General features: G+C 42.1%; 1 protein-coding gene across 4 annotated transcripts in view; it reads right to left on the bottom strand.

Annotated features, from left to right (window-relative positions):
• Window positions 1-19: 19 nt before the first annotated feature.
• elf1 (E74-like ETS transcription factor 1) overlaps window positions 20-17,714 on the bottom strand; it is a 42,059-nt gene continuing 24,364 nt past the window's right edge. For 3 of the 4 annotated variants that reach the window (XM_031302836.2, XM_031302835.2, XM_031302838.2), the window contains exons 2-10: window positions 11,199-11,517; window positions 10,654-10,710; window positions 7,102-7,276; window positions 6,088-6,192; window positions 5,799-5,960; window positions 5,587-5,670; window positions 4,719-4,911; window positions 4,171-4,518; window positions 20-3,060 (exon numbers count right to left, since the gene is read on the bottom strand). In XM_031302836.2, coding sequence (XP_031158696.1) covers window positions 2,262-3,060; window positions 4,171-4,518; window positions 4,719-4,911; window positions 5,587-5,670; window positions 5,799-5,960; window positions 6,088-6,192; window positions 7,102-7,276; window positions 10,654-10,710; window positions 11,199-11,270 — 1,995 coding nt within the window. In that variant the 5' untranslated portion in view covers window positions 11,271-11,517 and the 3' untranslated portion in view covers window positions 20-2,261. The remainder of the gene's footprint in view (window positions 3,061-4,170; window positions 4,519-4,718; window positions 4,912-5,586; window positions 5,671-5,798; window positions 5,961-6,087; window positions 6,193-7,101; window positions 7,277-10,653; window positions 10,711-11,198; window positions 11,518-17,714) is intronic. The other variant, XM_031302839.2, reaches the window with a different exon arrangement.

Here is a 17,714-nt window from a genome sequence, read left to right on the forward strand (position 1 = left end):
ATAAAAACAACAACAAAAGTGGTTATTCAGTAATGAGAATTTTGTTTTTAATTAGTACATTGACTTTTTCTTAAAAATCTACTCTATATTCAGTATAAGGGATGCAATTGACAACCCCAAGACAATAGAAGCAACTAAAGATAAGCAGTGGACATACCTCAACATCTCAGAGACAACAAGCTTTAGGGAAAAGGCAGGGCAGATACGGGAATATACACAACGCAAAAAAAAAAGAAAAGAAAGGCAAATCCCCACTCAAAGACAAATTTCTATGCAAATGTAACCCAGTGTAATTATTGATTGTCAAACATGTGCATGTACTTAAACAATAAGTATACATTCAGAGTGTCTTTGCAGATCCAGAGCCCTTTGGCTGATGAGGGGTTGTAAAGCAGCGTTTAACTCATGTCCTTAGGTGCCAGATCGGATGGAGGTCAGTATGTCTGAATGTCCTCACTCTGCAGCTACAGTCTGGGTGGAAAATACAACCAATTTAACTGTGATACCACTCAGGATCAATATGGCTTCATCCCCGGCCGGACAGAGGGGCCAATCGGATGGCTAGCCTGAGCGGTCCTTAACAAAATGGGACAGCAAATAAAGAAGGCACAGACTGGACTGACCAGAGACTAGGAGAGGAAGAGGAAAGAAGATGTGAGGAGATGAGGAGTGGAGATGAGAAAAATAAGAAGAGAAGAGAATAAGAAAGGAGACTAGGCCAGAGAAAGAGAGGAGAGAGGAAGAGAGGAGAGAGGAGGAGAGGAGCTTAAAAAACAGCACTGGTACGTCTTTGTACCAAATAACTAAAGAAACTTGAGATATGATTTCAGACATACTGATTGATACATTTGATACTTTATGCAGAACATCTTTTTGAATGCATAGTCCCTAATGCTGTTGAAAAAGGTAAAGAGGTATGTCTGTTGAAAAGAAGGAACCAAAGCACATTCAGCACATGTTCAAATCAGACACACAACAGAGGATATCTACAATAAGAGAATATAACAGTGGAATAATTATGCTGCACTGAGCACTCGAGTCCAAAACTCAAAACTGATTATATGGAATACTATACAAATAAAAAATGTTGGTCTTAAAAAAAAATACCAAATAAGCTTCCTGGTATTAAGGTTCATAATCTATGTATTTTCCCTCATGTTTACACACGTAAATAGAAGACAAATGTGCCTTTTTTATACAGAATTTAGAAATTCACAAAATAAATAAATTCACTATGGCCTTAAAATTGAATCTCAATTGTATATTATATGTGTATATATATATATATCCATATATATTCCATTTCAACAGGATTTAAACCATGGAGCCTCTAAAGCAGAAGCTGATAAAATCTGTTTTATCCTGCGTATTCTTTCACTCTGTTTGTGCCTCGCTATCTTGCTGTGCCTCCAGTTTGCAATTCTATACAAACAGTTTTTAGAGACTGTCCTTGGTGGACAGAAAATGCCCATTTCCATAGTAACACCGTGTTTTAAGGCCAGGACTAACGGAGAGTGAATGCATACCTGTTTTGTTTATATGAAAATAAATGAGTAATACGTTCTTAAAAGTCTGAAAAGCCATTTAGTCCATTTTTTATCTTATTCCCAGACGTTTCCACAAAAAAGTCTTGAGCTGTATGAACTTCCTGTAAGGCACTCTTCAATTAAACTCTGATCTGTGTATTCCTTTTTCTCCAGATTGGACACTGTGACACAGCATCCAAACTTATGTTGTTTATTTTATTTTTTTAAACACACGTCCCCTGCACGTTCTCAGAAGTCTGAGTTCATTGCACCATTTGGCATTCAGTCCGCAGTTTTGGTTTGTTGCATTCTCCTCTTTAAACATACAAGTCCAATGAGATTCAAGGTAAGAAAATGACTAACTGGCACATTTGGTAGACAGGGATCCCTGGTTTATCCAATGGCTGTTCTCCTGGAGGGGGAGGTTGTTGTCTGTGTTTCTGTGTATATGTATCTGTGTGTGTTAATGTCTATGGAAAAGTATCCCAAATCTGAAAAGTGACTCTTTAGAAAACCTAAACACTCCCTTGATTTTTTAAATTAGGCACATAGTCACAAAATATGTGAGTAAACAATAAATCCTGAGGCTGAACTGACCAACCTTCCAGAGGAACATGCTGCAAGATCCCTCGCTCTGATCTTTGATCAGATCACTGTGGTACAAAAAGAAAACATTAAGTCTGTGGTCAAAATGGATTCAATTGCTGTTTTTGGTTCAGCTTGTGTCCTGCAGCCCTAAGCCTCTGCAGGCTCTGTCTTTATCTGGACAAAGTTTGCAGGCAATTGGACAGACAGTGGCAGCTCCTGCAGGCCTTTGATTCCCTGCTCAGGCTGCAGGGACATCTCCCCACGCACTTCCAGCTCCTCTACAGGGGTCAGGCCCTCACCGGGGCTGCTGCTCTGGGAGAAATGTCCATTCATTATAGTTTCACTCGCAGGCTCATAGCCCTGGCTTTGACTGGTATCAATGATCACAGTCCTATACTGCAGCTCTGCTTCCCCTATCTCAATCTCTTCTTTGTCAAAGATATTTGCCGCCAGTGATGGATCACCATTCACCATCGACTGGAAGTAGCTGGGGTCCAGCATCTCCTCTTTGACATGCAGCCCTGAGAAGTCGCTGGATTTGAGCACAGTGGCAATTACGGTGCCTGGCTGCTGTGCCACCATGGTCTGCCCACACGTTGTGTTGATGGTGACCAGGCGAGGGAGAGTGCTGAGGTTAGAAGCAGTGGAACTAATGACTCCTGGAGGGGAAGTGCAACAGGAAGAGACAGAGGAGCCCATACTGGTGACCAAGAGGTGCTGAGATAGGCCATCCTGCAGGCTGTTTGCGCCACCTGCTAGAGAGGCCGTCTGGATGGTGAGCACATCTTTACCACCTGCTGTGGTGGAGGGCATGGTGTGGAGAATAACCCGAGGGGGGGAGGAGTGGCAGGAGTTCCCGTTGGCCATAACCGTGGTGAGCGGAACAGACTGAAGAGAGCCGGGAGATGTCAGGACCATAGGAACTGATGCAGGAGCAGTCATGGCCCTGAAAAGACAAAATTAACTGATTATGTACTTGTGTTTCTTCATCTTCTCTGACGGAATTGTTGTAATTAAATAATCAGTTTGTAGCTTTGCAAATATAGAAAAGGATTATTTTTTAATGGAACCCTATTTAGAAAGTTGCCCAGTGCACAGCTATGATCCTAAACTGCAGAACTAATGCCCTTATTAATATAACAAACTGCGTTGTCAGCTGTACTGCAGAAGTCATTATTCTCCTTGATTCCTAACTGCAGACGATGTTTAACAGCTTTAAAAGCCAGATGACTGATAATACATTGATTGTGCAGGCTGTATAACAACTAAGAAACTAAGAATACCAAAGAACTGGGTCAACACATCAACAACAAATAAGCATTATAAGATTTACAAAGGTAGTATGTACTGCACGGCTACTGGATTGGATTTTACATGTTTTGCTGTTGCTGTGTCCATTCCTCCACATCAAAGGTTTGAGCAAACAGTTTATCTCAATTTCTGAAAAGCTGCCAAGGTTTCAAGATTGAATTGAATTCCCTTTCAAGTTGCAGCCATTAATAAAACGTCAACATGGGTTGAGTCATATAATGTGAATTTCAAGGACAAGTGTATTTTTATGCATGTGTGTATGACCACCAGATTTGAGTAATTTTATGTGTCAGGGGTTCTCAAATTTGTGAATTTCCACGGCCACCGAATAAATAAGCTTCACACCTTAAACGCTCACGTGAAAAGATGTTTGCTATCAAAGCATCCTATGGGTTTGGAAAAGATCCTGTCTGATGTTGGATTTCTGAGGTTCACACCGATATTGATATTTGACAGCTACAAAAATCTGATACAACATATCGACTGATTTTATATCGACGGAATCTTTAAATAAAGACATTTATTAAGCATCCCTTACAGGAATAATTTGACATTTTGGGAAATATGCTTATTTGCTTTCTTGCTGTGAGTTAGATGAGAAGATTGTTACCACTCTCATGTCTGCCCGTTTCAATTATGTAAGACTACAGCCAGCAGTCGGTTAGCTGTGCTGGAACAATTTTTTGAATGGGAACAATGACTTCCCTGAGTTTTTTTTGTCACTGTAAGGTTGGCAATCTCCTACCTCATATGTTGATCTTGGACAGCCGACCCATGGTTGGCCTGCAACATATGGACAGAGTGAAGGAGCTGCTCGGTCTGTCCGTCTTCCTGGTACAGATATTCATCAATAGGCTCCTTCTTCATTTGCTTCACTGAGACTTGGTGTTGACCATGAGCCCTCCCGTGCCCTTTGGACCCTCCACGGACCATAGACCGCCCGTTGTTAGATCTCTGATTCCCGTAGCCGACGTTGACATCAGAGCCTGCGTCCTCATCCTCGATCACCACCAGATCAGCTGGCATCTCCTTAAACTGATAGACCAGTCGCTGCCCCTCCACTTTGGCCAGGATGCCTCTCTGATAGTAGTACCTAGAAGAGAAAGTAGTTAAAGAGATTTTCATCACATTACAGACATTATCATCCTTCAAATTTAACATCCTCCTAAAATCATCGTGTTGTTACGAATATAATCTGTGGAGTCATGTCTTCTGGGTTTAGAGCTAAATGGGAGCTTATGTGCATGATGATGAAGCTTTAAAAAGTGCTGCCCATTTTGATGTTCCCCTTACCTGAGAGCTCTTCCCATGGTCTCATAGTTCATGTCAGGCTTGTTCTTGTGTTTGCCCCACAGCTTTGAAACAGCCTTGGAGTCCACCAGCTTAAAGATGCCTTTCTCTCGTTGTGTCCACTTGATGTATTTGGGACAGGTGTTCTTATCCTGCAGTAAAGCCAGAAGGAATTCCCACAGGTAGATCGTGCTGCCTGCAAATATGGGGGGGGGGAACTAAATTAAAACATGTTTTTAACATTTAAGCACATCAGACATTTATGGTGGGGCCTTAGAGCTGTGCTATAGACACCTATAATTCATTTAGTAATTTAGAGTCTTACTTAAAAATGTTATATGGAAGCTAAAGGGTTGCAGGAGAAACTACTCTTTTCTAATAACCATTGTCGTGTCAGTTGCATATGTGCCTTGGAAGTTAATTATTTATACCTAAGCCTGGGAGTAGATGACTCTAATTTGTGAGATGCTTTGGCCAGAACTGGTTAAAAACAGCAACGCTCCCAGTAGTCACTTGAATCCCGGACACCATGACAGGGTGATGTATATGTGTGCAGCTGAACCTGTCGTCCCCAGCCCCTTCCTCTTTGTGTCACACTGTATGGTGCAATGAGGATTCACATGGAGCAGCACTAGTCTGCTTCTATTGGTAGAGCATCAATGTGCCCTCCAGCCTGCAATCACTTCTGTTTCCCAGCACCCTGAGATCCCCTCATCCATTAACTCGACCAGATTCAGCCCCGCCAGACTGCAGGGGTTGAGGACTGCTGTTTGCACACTCCACGGGAGGAAACAGAGCGTACACAAGAGGAGGGGAGACCTTGATTTTTATTGGCTCATTACAGAGAAGCGGACAAGTTAGTGAGGCTTACCTTTGCCCTCTTTGCTCTTCTTCCTGAGTGGCAGGTTAGGAGTGGTGATAGGGGAGCAGGGACGCACCGCCCGCGGCTTCCGCACTACAATTCAAATTGAGGGGTTGTGTGTTATAAAGTGAGAGGTCACAGTGAAATCATCCAATTACCGACAAGACTGAAATTTTAGCACAAGGGATAACTGAGGAAAAAGAGGATGACTACAGTGTTACCTTTGGTTTTTTTCTGAGGTTTTAAGGGACACCTTTGGGGTATCTCATCCATGGATGAAGTGTCCTCATCTAGGGACATGTCAAGGGCATCATTATCCATCTGGTCAGGCCTCAGAGGGGCGTATGTCAAGTCTGACTCCAGCAGAGTGCCGTAGGTGTGAACTACACATAAACAAAAGATATAGAAACACAGACAAACCATGAATAGTCCATAACGAATGTCTCTCATGCTCAAAATATGATTGATGTTAGATCAAAGTTGAAATGTAGAATATGCCAAATAACTTACTCATACGCTTCTCGTCCAAAATGTTGTTTGGAGACTCCATGTTAAGAAGAGCTGCTGCTGCTTCGTTCGTCTCCATGCTGTCATCTGGGCCAGAGACTGTTGTTTCTGTCCACCAGACAACAACAAATTCATCAATATGAAATCCTTGTGGGAAACTACTTTGTATATTGTGGTATTTGAGTAGTTGTATGTCTGGCTCTTTGTCTGAGACAGCTGAATGGCTAGCATGACTACCAGGCCCCTTTTTATGCCTGCTAGCATTAAATGAGTTTAAAGGTTGACATTATGATCAATTTCACTTGTGCCGAGGGACATTTACACAAACAAGAGATTGTTATTGCTAGGTAAATAAAGAATTAAGGAAAAACAGGAAAACGCAGGTACAGGCTAAGAAATCCTGTAAATAGATGATTTATTTTACAGGCCAGTGATTACCAATTAATTTCTTACTCTTTTTTATTATTAAGTTTTCCTATAAAGAACAATGTTATTTTGGACTCATTTTAAAGAAAAGTCAAATAATTAATTCTCCAATAATTTATAATTGGAAAGGTTTGTACTCCACATATGGTGAATGGTATTGCATATACACAAATTTCACATTTTGCATATTCAGGTGCCCGGCCTACAGTACTGTGCACTGACTAAAGACTCTCTGCTTTATGCAGGCAATTCATTGTAATGAATTAATTGGAAGTGTACCAATTAAACACTTTCTCTATTTTCCTGATAATTAGTATCAAATCACAGTTCTTTTGTAAGAAACATCTTGGAAATAATGGACCTGTAAAGTAAAGCACTACATAGATGGTAAGATTCCCATTTGTTTCATTAACAATTAAAAAAAGAATTTTGTTGTGAATCTGAGCAAAGACCAAATGTGTAGATTGTGATTTTCCTGCTTAACGTGGTCTTCCACAACTGTTGTGATCTGGACTTAAACACTAATCTACTGTGTGTGCACCTTACTGAGCACAGTTCCCTTTAAATTATAGTGAAGTAAAATATCTTTACCTGAGAGGTCGACCCCTCCCACCAGGATGGAAGGTTCCTCCACGACATGGAGAGTGGTGTCCACCATGATGCCGTTGGTCACCTCGTCAGACTCCAGGCCGGAATAGACCTGCAGCAGATCGGCTGCAGGCACATGCTCAACAATCACCGCTGGGAATACTGACGGGTCGTCCAGCTGAAGAGAGAGAGGACACACACACACACACACACACACACACACACACACACACACACACACACACAGAGCGAAAGGTATGAGACATTGCAACACATGAGCTATCACAGGGAGGCAAGGGACTGACAGTCTTTGCACATACGTATATGTATATGCAATAAAAACACCATTAATTCCTCCACTACACATCATAAATGCAATATAAAAACCCCAGATGACATCAGATTAATGTTATAACCAGTTTTGGTCTCTTATTTTTATTGCCTTGTAAAATATTACAGATTCATACTCAATTTCAGCTAATGTGGAGGCACATAGCATGGAGGAGAGCTCATTTCTGTGGTGTTACAGCGGTCCACAGGGATCTTCTGAAGAAGACAGGAACCAGCTGTTTGATTTGGCCTACTTCTCCTGAGAAGTTAATCTTATGCTCAGAAATTATATAAGCCCAATTGAATGTTAATGGATCAATCGTGAGTTGCAGGCGAGCACACCCTTCATCATGTCCTAAACGTGCTTTGGGAATTCTAACGTTGCCGTCTCATTTCAGGCATGGCTCAGTCTGATGCATGAAGGAGCCGAGGGACAGATGGAATTACTGGAGCTTGGGCCAAACCGTTGAAACAACTGCAAAGCCCAACATACTTGAGAGCTCCTCAAACACAGACTGGGTCAAAAGTGCTCACTGGGTGCTTGGTACGTGTCAATGGGGAAAGACATGGGGACTAATTCAGTCCTTTGAATAAGTCAGACATGTGGTCCTCTTAGACTCTTGTTTTTTTCTGGTTCTAGTAGCCTGAAGCAACATTTGTTCATTTCTTTATTTCAAAGAGTATGAAAAACATACAACATGAGAGGCAGATCTGATTCAGAAAGCATAAAACAAAACTGACAATATGTACGCCAAGTACTTTGATGCAAAACAACTCAGAGTCCCCACCAGCAGATGGCAGCAGACTACACTTAAAAAATGCATTGAAATAATTTCTTTTACCATGTCATTGCCAAGAAACTAATGCAACTGCTTTGGCTTTTCAGTGTATTGTGTCCAAACCAGACTGAAACACTGAAACACATCAAATGTTTATAACAGAACTGTTTCGGCCCACCAGGGATAAGAGAAGTGCATCCTTTGAAAATATTTTCTGAAGTTAAAAGAATAAGACAATAGCTGTGTGTCCAAACAAAAGATGATTGTATGCATAACCGGACAAACACCTTCTTGATAACATGCTGCCTGTAATCAGGGTGTAACTTAACAATGCTGCCATACAAATAACAAGCTGCATCAACTATAACTTGAGATTTTGCACTGTTGACTGGGGTGCTAAGGTGTATTACAAATAATACAAATTATTAACCAGTGGCTTATCGTCTCCTTAAATATACATGTGTGTACTATGTGGTAATTGTACCCAGATCAATTAAGAACACATTTTTACAGTCATGACCTAATTAAAGAGGGAACCGGATAGAGAAAAGGTGCAGTAGGAGGAACATGTATAAAGGGTTATCTGTCTTTTTGCACAAGTGCCCATTGTTGGTTTGGACCTCTGGGGCATACCAGGTGTCTGGGCTTTGAGCAGTGGGGGTGGGAAGAGGAGGCAATGAAGTCTATGGATACTCTCCCAATTTGGCTACACTTTAACCAGGAAAATAACAGATCGGCTCATTATTTGGACACAGTATTAAAAGGTTGAGCCTCCCGGGCAGGACCAGGAGTAACTACACAACAATTCTTTAATAGTAATTTGTTACACTATACATAATGCAGATGTCTGTGAAGAGAGCAAGATGGCTCCACAAGACATCTCCAATAAGAAGATCAACAACAAACAGCTAATGACATCTCAGCAGATAAAATCTCAAGGGGCTAATAAAAACTCTAAGTTTTGCTTTGACTACAGTCAATGTCTCACTGACATACACTGAATGTTTCCCATTAATCGGAGTCTTTGGTAGACATATTATCAGATAGCTAGACAGTGAGGCTACCACATCTACTCGCCTGGGCCTAAATGATGTTTGCTGTCCTTGAGTGAGAGTCAAGTGTGTCTGTCTGTCTGTCTGTCTGTCTGTCTGTCTGTCTGTGTGTGTGTGTGTGTGTGTGTGTGTGTGTGTGTGTGTGTGTGTGTGTGTGTGTGTGTGTACAAAGGCATTTTGACTATTGGTCTGTTGAGCTCCTGAAACAGCAGCACCTCCCACCACCCTCCCATCAGACGAGTCTGAGTCCCTCACAGTTTGCTGACAGAGCATCAGACATCTGAAGCTGCTGTCTCTGCTGTTGTTTTGATGTTAACTGGGTTCTGTTTTGCTGGGAACACCTTCCAACTAGCCTTGTATTGTTATGTAAACCAAGTGTTTCCATGTTGCAATGTGAAAGATAATCACTATGGAAGAAAGAGCCTGTTGTTTAAAGGTTTAAAATAGCGATAAGGTGGGGCTTTCAGGACTTTCAGAACCGGCGCCCAACATGTAACTCAGTCTGACAAATAATATTGAACATCATAAAGGTTTTAACGGCTTCTTCCTCTTTGATGACTCGAATAGTGTTTCTAGTAGGGAAACAGGAGCGATAAGAATCGGGCAGTTTTGCATTTCTGAGTTCCCCATTCTGCCTTTGAAAGCAACAGCATCTGTGCAAGCTGTTCCCTCCACACCCAACTCTCTTCTGCTTTACCTGCCCAACCACAATGAATCCAACTGCCTGTACACTTTCAATATCCTCATTATTATATTTGACAGTGCAGCAGCCCGTAGCTTGAGAGATACTATCATGTTGTGTACCTAAAAGCCAAATACCTATGTTTCTGTAGCTTGACAATGTAGAAACCTTTACTTTTATTTCCACTTCAGATCCCACACGTTGTTTATGGCTACTCGTTGTGCTGAAAATCACAAAGCCAAGTATCATCCTGCAGTCCCTGCATGATATACCTTAGGGAGCTACTTATTGACTTAAAAAAACAATACGTATGGCTAATCTACAAAACGCACTCTATGATTTCACTCAGCTCCAACAGCTTTATTGTGGCCAAATACATTTTTACAACAGCCACCAGACACAAAATGGCCACTGCAGTAGTATGTTGTGCGATGTTCCTTTTTTTTTATTTTGGGGTATTTCCAGGACTTGGTAAATAGGGGCATGATGCTTACATAACAGGCTGAGTGGGTGCAGCAAGGAACAAAACTGTAGCACTGGAACAATGTAAGACCTTTTAACAGAATTATCCCATCCTTTCCAAGCAGCCTTGTAACTGGTTTGTCAGGTTAGGCCTGAACTGGTTCTATTAAGGGATCCAGTGACAACTTGTCATTCTAGATACACACATACAGATACCAGTACACATAAACACACATACCACCACACTTACAATCAAGCCTGCTCCACAGGCTTCAGACAAGGTTGTGGGGATGAGATAACTGCAAACCTGATCGGGCAATGAAAAGACACACAGGCACAGGTTCACATAGTATGCACACACAGTAACCTTTGTGCCAAAAACACATTCATGGCCAAGCCCCACCCTTTCCCTCCCACGCACCCTAACCTCACTGCAGGTTTTTCAGTCTTTCCATTTCTGTTCTCCCAGCAGCCCACACTTCTCTTCCTAGACCTCCTCTCTGCTCCATCCTCCCCTCTGCCTGCCTCGTTCTCCAATATGTTGTCACAGTTAAAAATCACAGGCTCTGAGCCACAGCTAATCCTACCCCAGTGACCATGCTGTTTGCACAAGTATGGTTTGCCCTGCTATGAAAAATCTTACATTTATCAACAAGATCTGGTTGAAGAAGATGGATCGTCAAACATTGGTCCAAAGGTCTTTTGATTGAATAAAACATATAGTCTACAAGCCCAGTTATGCATAAAAGCAATAAAAAATAGTTTTAAATGTGGTTTCTCAAGCGTGATACGTACCTGATTGATTTCATCCATCCCATTGCTGGCAAATTCAAACACCAGTTCACTGGGCTGTATTGCAGTCGTCATGTTCAGTTCAGAGGGCAGGGAGCAGCCTAAAATATCTGGGCTATGACTACTCCTGGCTCCTGAGACTTGCTGCACCTCACAAAATGGCTTCCCTGTCGTCCTCCTCCTGTTCTCTAATCTGGGCTGTTAGTGCACCGAGAGAGAGACCACAAGCCCAGTTTCAGCGGAGTGCTGTGGCCCAGGTGGGAGCAGCCTCTTCCCTCTCTGACACGGAGGCTGGGTCCCGCTGCGCCTGGAGCATCTACACCTGCCAGAGAGAGAGAGAGAAAGAGATAGGGGCTAAGGTCAGGAGACATATTAGATCAGTTTAATTTCACTGAGAGACAAGAGAGGCAGGGAGGAGCAGGGACAGTAGTGCAACAGTGCTCGTGCGAGAGGATAAAAGTATTTTTGAGGCCTAAAAATTCACCATTCAACTAAAAGACCTACACAGCTTCAGGCTGGACATACTGTACGTATCTATGGGCTATGTCTAGTTCTGAAAGCTAAAAAAGCCACAAGTCTCAGCAGAGAAATCAGATCACGGTCTAATTCTTGCCTGACAAACCCTCTAATGAATAATAAGGAGTCAAGACCAAGCAAAAAAAGTCATTGGTGCCTGTACAAAAATAGTTTGTAACAGGTTTCAGGCTTCATGACAATGTAATTGTATTCCTGCACGCATTAGAAAGCTATTTTTGATCTTGTACAGTTACTTTTACTCATCTTAATCCAAATATCAGAGATAATTATAATGAAATATTTTAAAAGTTGTCCTCATTCGTTCAGTTTTTTCAGGCTCTGAGGCTTAAAAGTTAGAGAAGAAGCTATTATTGATAATACTAAAGTGATCTTCTAAATATGCTAGGGCTGAAACAAACTCATTTGCCTATTATTTTCTGGATTAATTGAATAAACGTATGGTCTATAAAACATCAGAAAACAATGAAAAATGATTATCAAAATATAGCACAAAATTCAATATAGCACAAAATAAAGCAATCTTCAAATAGCTTGTTTTGTCCGACCAACAATCCAGACCCTATTAATATTCAATTTACCTTTATTTAACATACATTTGAGAACCTGAACCATCAAACGTCTGGCATTTTTGCTTGAAAAATAACTTTTAACTTTAAACTTGCCAATTTATTTTCTTTGATTAATTTTCTAAACTTTAACAATACATCAGCGTATAGTCAGGAGGATGTCAGTGCACAACTCATTGTCATCACTAACGCCTCTTATGTCATAGCCTTGTCCACCCCTGAAGTGAAGACACCAATCAGCTCACCACCCTAGATCATAAGACTCTGGGAGCTGATATTATGATCACATGAGAGGGTCTGAACGAACCCTCCCACGACATAGAAACACACACACACACACACACACACACACACACACACACACACACACAAAAGCGAGAGATCACTCGTCTAATGAAGCTCTGGTAGCTCCTCCGTGTTGACCCTCAGGGAGTTACTGTGATCACAGGCAGCGGGGGAGGGAAACTGGTGGTCATGTTGCTGTGTGTGTGTGTGTGTGTGTGTGTGTTGAGGTGTGTCCCAACGACCCAATACCCAAAGGCAGGTTTCAGGGCTGAAGGACGGGAGGGGCTGAAGAATAAATGGACCACTGCAGGGCCACAAACCCCCACCATCCTCTTTCCCAGAGACCAAAGAGCTGGCAGCAGTAGAGAAGTAAAAGATGGCAGTGTAGTATACCCCCTCAACACACACACACACACACACACACACACACACACACACACACACACACACACACACACACACACACACACACATACACCATTCCGGCTTTTCCCACTGCTGCAGGGTGGAGCTCACTTGCTTTGAAATGCCTGTATGACAAAGTTGCATACCAGGCCCAATTGTATTTTGAAGTTTTAAAGGGAGGGGGTAACAGGAGAGGAGGTGATAGAGGAGCACTGAACTTTTGAGCAGCTTGAGGGGCACAGGAGCCAAACACATTTTACGATTTAGTTTATCTTCCTGCTAAGCATCCAGACAGAAATGTAACATGTGGTCATGGTCTGGAAAGCATCGCTTTGGGAGATAAAGAAAGAGACATAGGGAAACTAAATCTTTTTGAAGGCTAATGTTTCATTCCAGTCAGTCCCTTCTGCTGTCTCTGCTGGGCAGTGTCCATGCCCACCTCTGCCAAAGCTGGATGCTGCTGCCATCTGTCTGGAGCTCTTCAGTGCCTTAGTCTTCTTGGCATGTTTGCCCTTGGAGAGTATGACAAGCCATTACCAGACTCAAGCAGGAAAGAGGGCATGTATTGGACGAGGCCTCCAAATGGAGAAAGATTTATAAATCAGGTTAAAAAATAAATAAATATATGGTGGACATGTGTCTGCCTGCTCCATTTATAATTTTACATGGACCACACACACATTTACAGCTGATGCCCTCATCTGCCCTCTGCGATGACCAAGACACCATGTGGGATGAGGTAGAAGTGCAGCGGTCTGTATCATATGGGATCACTCTGAAATTTCCCTGCCCAGCCTAGCTGCCTTTCTCCCACATCTGATAAGCTAAAACACCAGGCATGCTCTGTGACAGAGCATCTTGGTTCCTCTTTTGTCATTGTCGCAGTTTGTGTTAGTTTTATGGACATTTATGGAGCTGTTAGTGTGAAAATTGAATGTTATGAAGCTGCGGGAAGGACTGGGGGTAAATGATGAACAAATCATCAGCATCAAGTCATTAAGGGGTTATCAAATGACGGGAAATAGACTGTAATAAACATAAACAGTAAATCTTCTATTCTCCTTTCCCATGTTTTGTATTTGTGTGACTTTATGTGTCTGTTGTATTCATACTATAATATAACTGTGTTATATGTGTGTCAGTGTTTGCATGTGTGTATTTTCTATATTCCTCCTGTCAGTGCTTCATTGAACTGAATGGCCCAGTTGGCATCATACTAACAGCAGACAGGGATACAAGAGAGCCAGCCATTAGTCAGACACAGCCTGCACATTATCCCTGAGCACATGACAACAGCTGCCTTGTCCCAGCACAGGAGCAGAGTTGTAAGTGAACTACGTCATGAAGAGAAGAAGAGGAGTGTGAAGTGAGGGATTTTACTGGGATGTTAGTCAATGCATAATAGTCCACAGAGCAAATAGACTGCCTGTGACTCACTATGGGTGGGCCCTTCTTTTGACAGACTTGAGTATTTTAGTGTGGTTAATGGGCGGGTCATTCTGGTGACCCAGAGATCTACGGCATGAAATGTATAACACTGGTGTTATACAAACATGTGCTGCATGTCAGCCCCCCCCCCCCCTCTCTCTCTCTCTCTCTCTCTCTCTCTCTCTCTCTCTCTCTCTTCTTGTAACTCCTTGGCTTTCTGATGTTAAAAAACTAATTTACTATCTTAATGACCAATCAATTGTTTCTAAACAGCATTAATTGAATTTTGGTCACCTGGGAACAGCTGAAGAAGCTATTAACACACAATTGATGTATTATCACTTTTATGAAGTTGTTATGGTGAAGGTGTTAGCCCACATCCAGCAGACGCGGAGGAACATAAGCATTCATTTGAAGACATGTTTTTAGTCAATCACATTTTGGCTCTGTTTTGGTCTCCACCAACCCCTTAGAGGAATTATCTGTGTCTTTAGCTGCTAAATGCGCCACTATGTTCACCAGCTAGTCGCTTACTGTGTCTGTCATCTGTTTGGTGCTGGGCAGGTAACGAACAGTACATTTTTTAAGATTTTTTTTTTTTTGCCTAACACACCTGGCTGCTGTGTAAACAACTAAAACAATTCCAATGAGAGCCAAAACAATGAGCTGAAAGATGCTTAAAAAACGTTCCATAAAGCTTAGGGGAACTTCAGAGTTGGTGATAATTTGCTGTGGTTTCGACTCCTTTTACATTGCACGTTGTCATCCAATCCATTGTTAAAAATACTGATAAGTGCAGCTTATGCACTGATGCTCAATCCATTCGAGTTGTTTAAATAAAAACAAGCAGTTGTTGGTCAACTCATGGGGTCTGCAAATTTGTAATGACTGACATTTTGTTGAGTTTGGTACAGCAACTGTTTGTTTTCATTATTATTTCATAGAATTATTATTTTCTCAATTTAATAAGCCCTAAAGCCCTATAGAGAGCCGAAGTCACGCCCTTCTACTTCTGGTCCATGGGACCTATTTTTCGAAAAAATATCAACGGGAGTGAACGGGAAGAGGCAAATTCTTTTTTTATCCCGTTTAAATTGAGCCATGGATTACAAATATGATGTTCGTCAATTTAAAAGATAATTTTTCAACCGAAGAAAGTCTCAGTTTATTGTTAAACTGTTGAAGTATAAGAAAATATGTAACTAGAAAGACTACACACTTCAATGTCGCATGGATGACGTCTCGCTGAAGCTACGATGTCTCTGTGTATCGTACCGGGGATGTAACGTTACTCAAATGAGCAGAGGATCTTTCCTGTTCTTTTGCTTCTCTGCTGAAAACACTTCACTGGATAAAACACATCAGGTAAGATAACGTTACATGTGTTGTGGAACAGAGCTAAGCTAGCTAGCTAGCGAGCAAGTTGAGCATCAAGCTAGGTGACGTTATTTGTGTGAGACGAGAGATGTAGTTCACTGAGCGGTGTCACACAAAACTAAGTGGTCATATGACAAACCTACGGCTAACTGAGACTTTCTTCGGTTGAAAAATTATCTTTTAAATTGGCGAACATCATATTTGTAATCCATGGCTCAATTCAAACGGGATCAAAAAATAATTTGCCTCTCCCCGTTCACTACCGTTCATATTTTTTCTGAATTAAGGTCCCATGAGGTCCACCGGAAGGGGAGGGACTTCGCCTCTCTATACAGTAGATAACCACTGATATAGATAGCTGATAGTATGGCTCCATCATGGCCCCTCTCTGTGACCATGGTGATGTGAATCTTGTTATCAATTTCCCCTCCTCAGGCGATTACAACTGTCTGTTATATATGGCAGCCTGGTGTGCAGCAGACTGAGGAGTATGAAGCAAACACTGGCCTACTCCACCCCTACAGCATGGTGACTGCCAGTCGCAATAACAACCAATTAGAGTCAGGATTCATGAACAAATGAAGCATTCCCAGAAGGCCCTACTTCCCCTGCTTTAGTCTCTTCAGCTGAGCTCATTGTTGACCATGAAAGGAGGTAATTTAAGCCAATTGAATGACTATGCAATGACTCACCCTGCATGTGGTGAGCGCAAACATTGTTAGATGCGAGAAAAGGACCAGGGAAAACTTTACTTATCAGCCATTTTCAGCTCAGGTTACAAATATGCAGATTTGTTCAGGTGGCATGACTGTTCAGCAGTGTACTGGGGTGAATACGATAAGGTAGTCACAGGACTTAAAGATGTCAAAGAGCGGGTGGTATTCCTGGTATTTGAAATCTTTTTCCCACACAGGTATATGTCCTCTGTGCTCACTCACACCTGCAAAGATTTCAAAACTTACAGAGGCTGTGATTTTGCCCTTCATCATGCAGTGCTGGGAGACACATTCCAGTACTGACAGAAAACCGTAAATGAGTCCTGCAAAGGTTTAGTTTTCCCCACTCAGCTGTTCAGGAAAACACCGGTGTGCAAGATGGCAGAAAATGTGTGGGCTTACCACTACCATGTTATTGAATGGTTGTCAGCACAGACATGCTGTTTTTGCAGGATCCTCTGGGTTCCTGTAAAGGAAATGACTCAGTGATATGAGGCTCGAGCTCATTCCTGGAGTCCTGTGATAGCCCATATGGGCATCAGAGGATCCTCTGGTCATCATTTCTGGGCAGCAGTTCCCTTTTGGGCATGTTTTGGTACAGATGTCATTAAACTATGCACCAGTATGTAACAACAGAACTTTTAGCACCAAGGACAACTGCTCAAACACAACTCTTTTGAAGTAAAAACATGGCTCTGTTCAGGGAAAGACAACGTACAGTATGTATAGTAGTCTACACTACATTTCAAGGTAACAAAAAAGTCTTGATCAAATTATAGCAGTAGAAGGTCACAGTGTCTGAAAAGTGTTATTTAAGGAGTTGCATCAATGGCAGACATCACTGCTACAGCACTGTCAGCACCATAAAAAACTGTTTTGTATACAGTATTTTTTGTGCATTCTACATTTTACTCACCACCCAGTGTTGCACAATACAGCATGTCTCACCATGTTTCAAACTCCACTATAGTGAGTTGAATAAAGAAGTGCTTTCACTGCAATCCTGAGGCCACACCATGCGTGTGGCGATAAAATGGCAGAGACGGGCACAGAGGCAGGCACAGACACTGGTTAATAGCATGCAGCTGCAAGACACAAGGCATCAGAAACACAAATGAGAGGGCACTGCGTCCAAGCCAGCACACTATATTGTGTCTGTCTTAAAGTAGGAGGCATTTGGCTCTGCTGTGCCCAGGCCAAAATGA

The sequence above is a fragment of the Sander lucioperca genome, chromosome 1 (assembly GCF_008315115.2).
Source record: "Sander lucioperca isolate FBNREF2018 chromosome 1, SLUC_FBN_1.2, whole genome shotgun sequence".
In the NCBI taxonomy this organism is placed as follows: Eukaryota; Metazoa; Chordata; class Actinopteri; order Perciformes; family Percidae; genus Sander; species Sander lucioperca.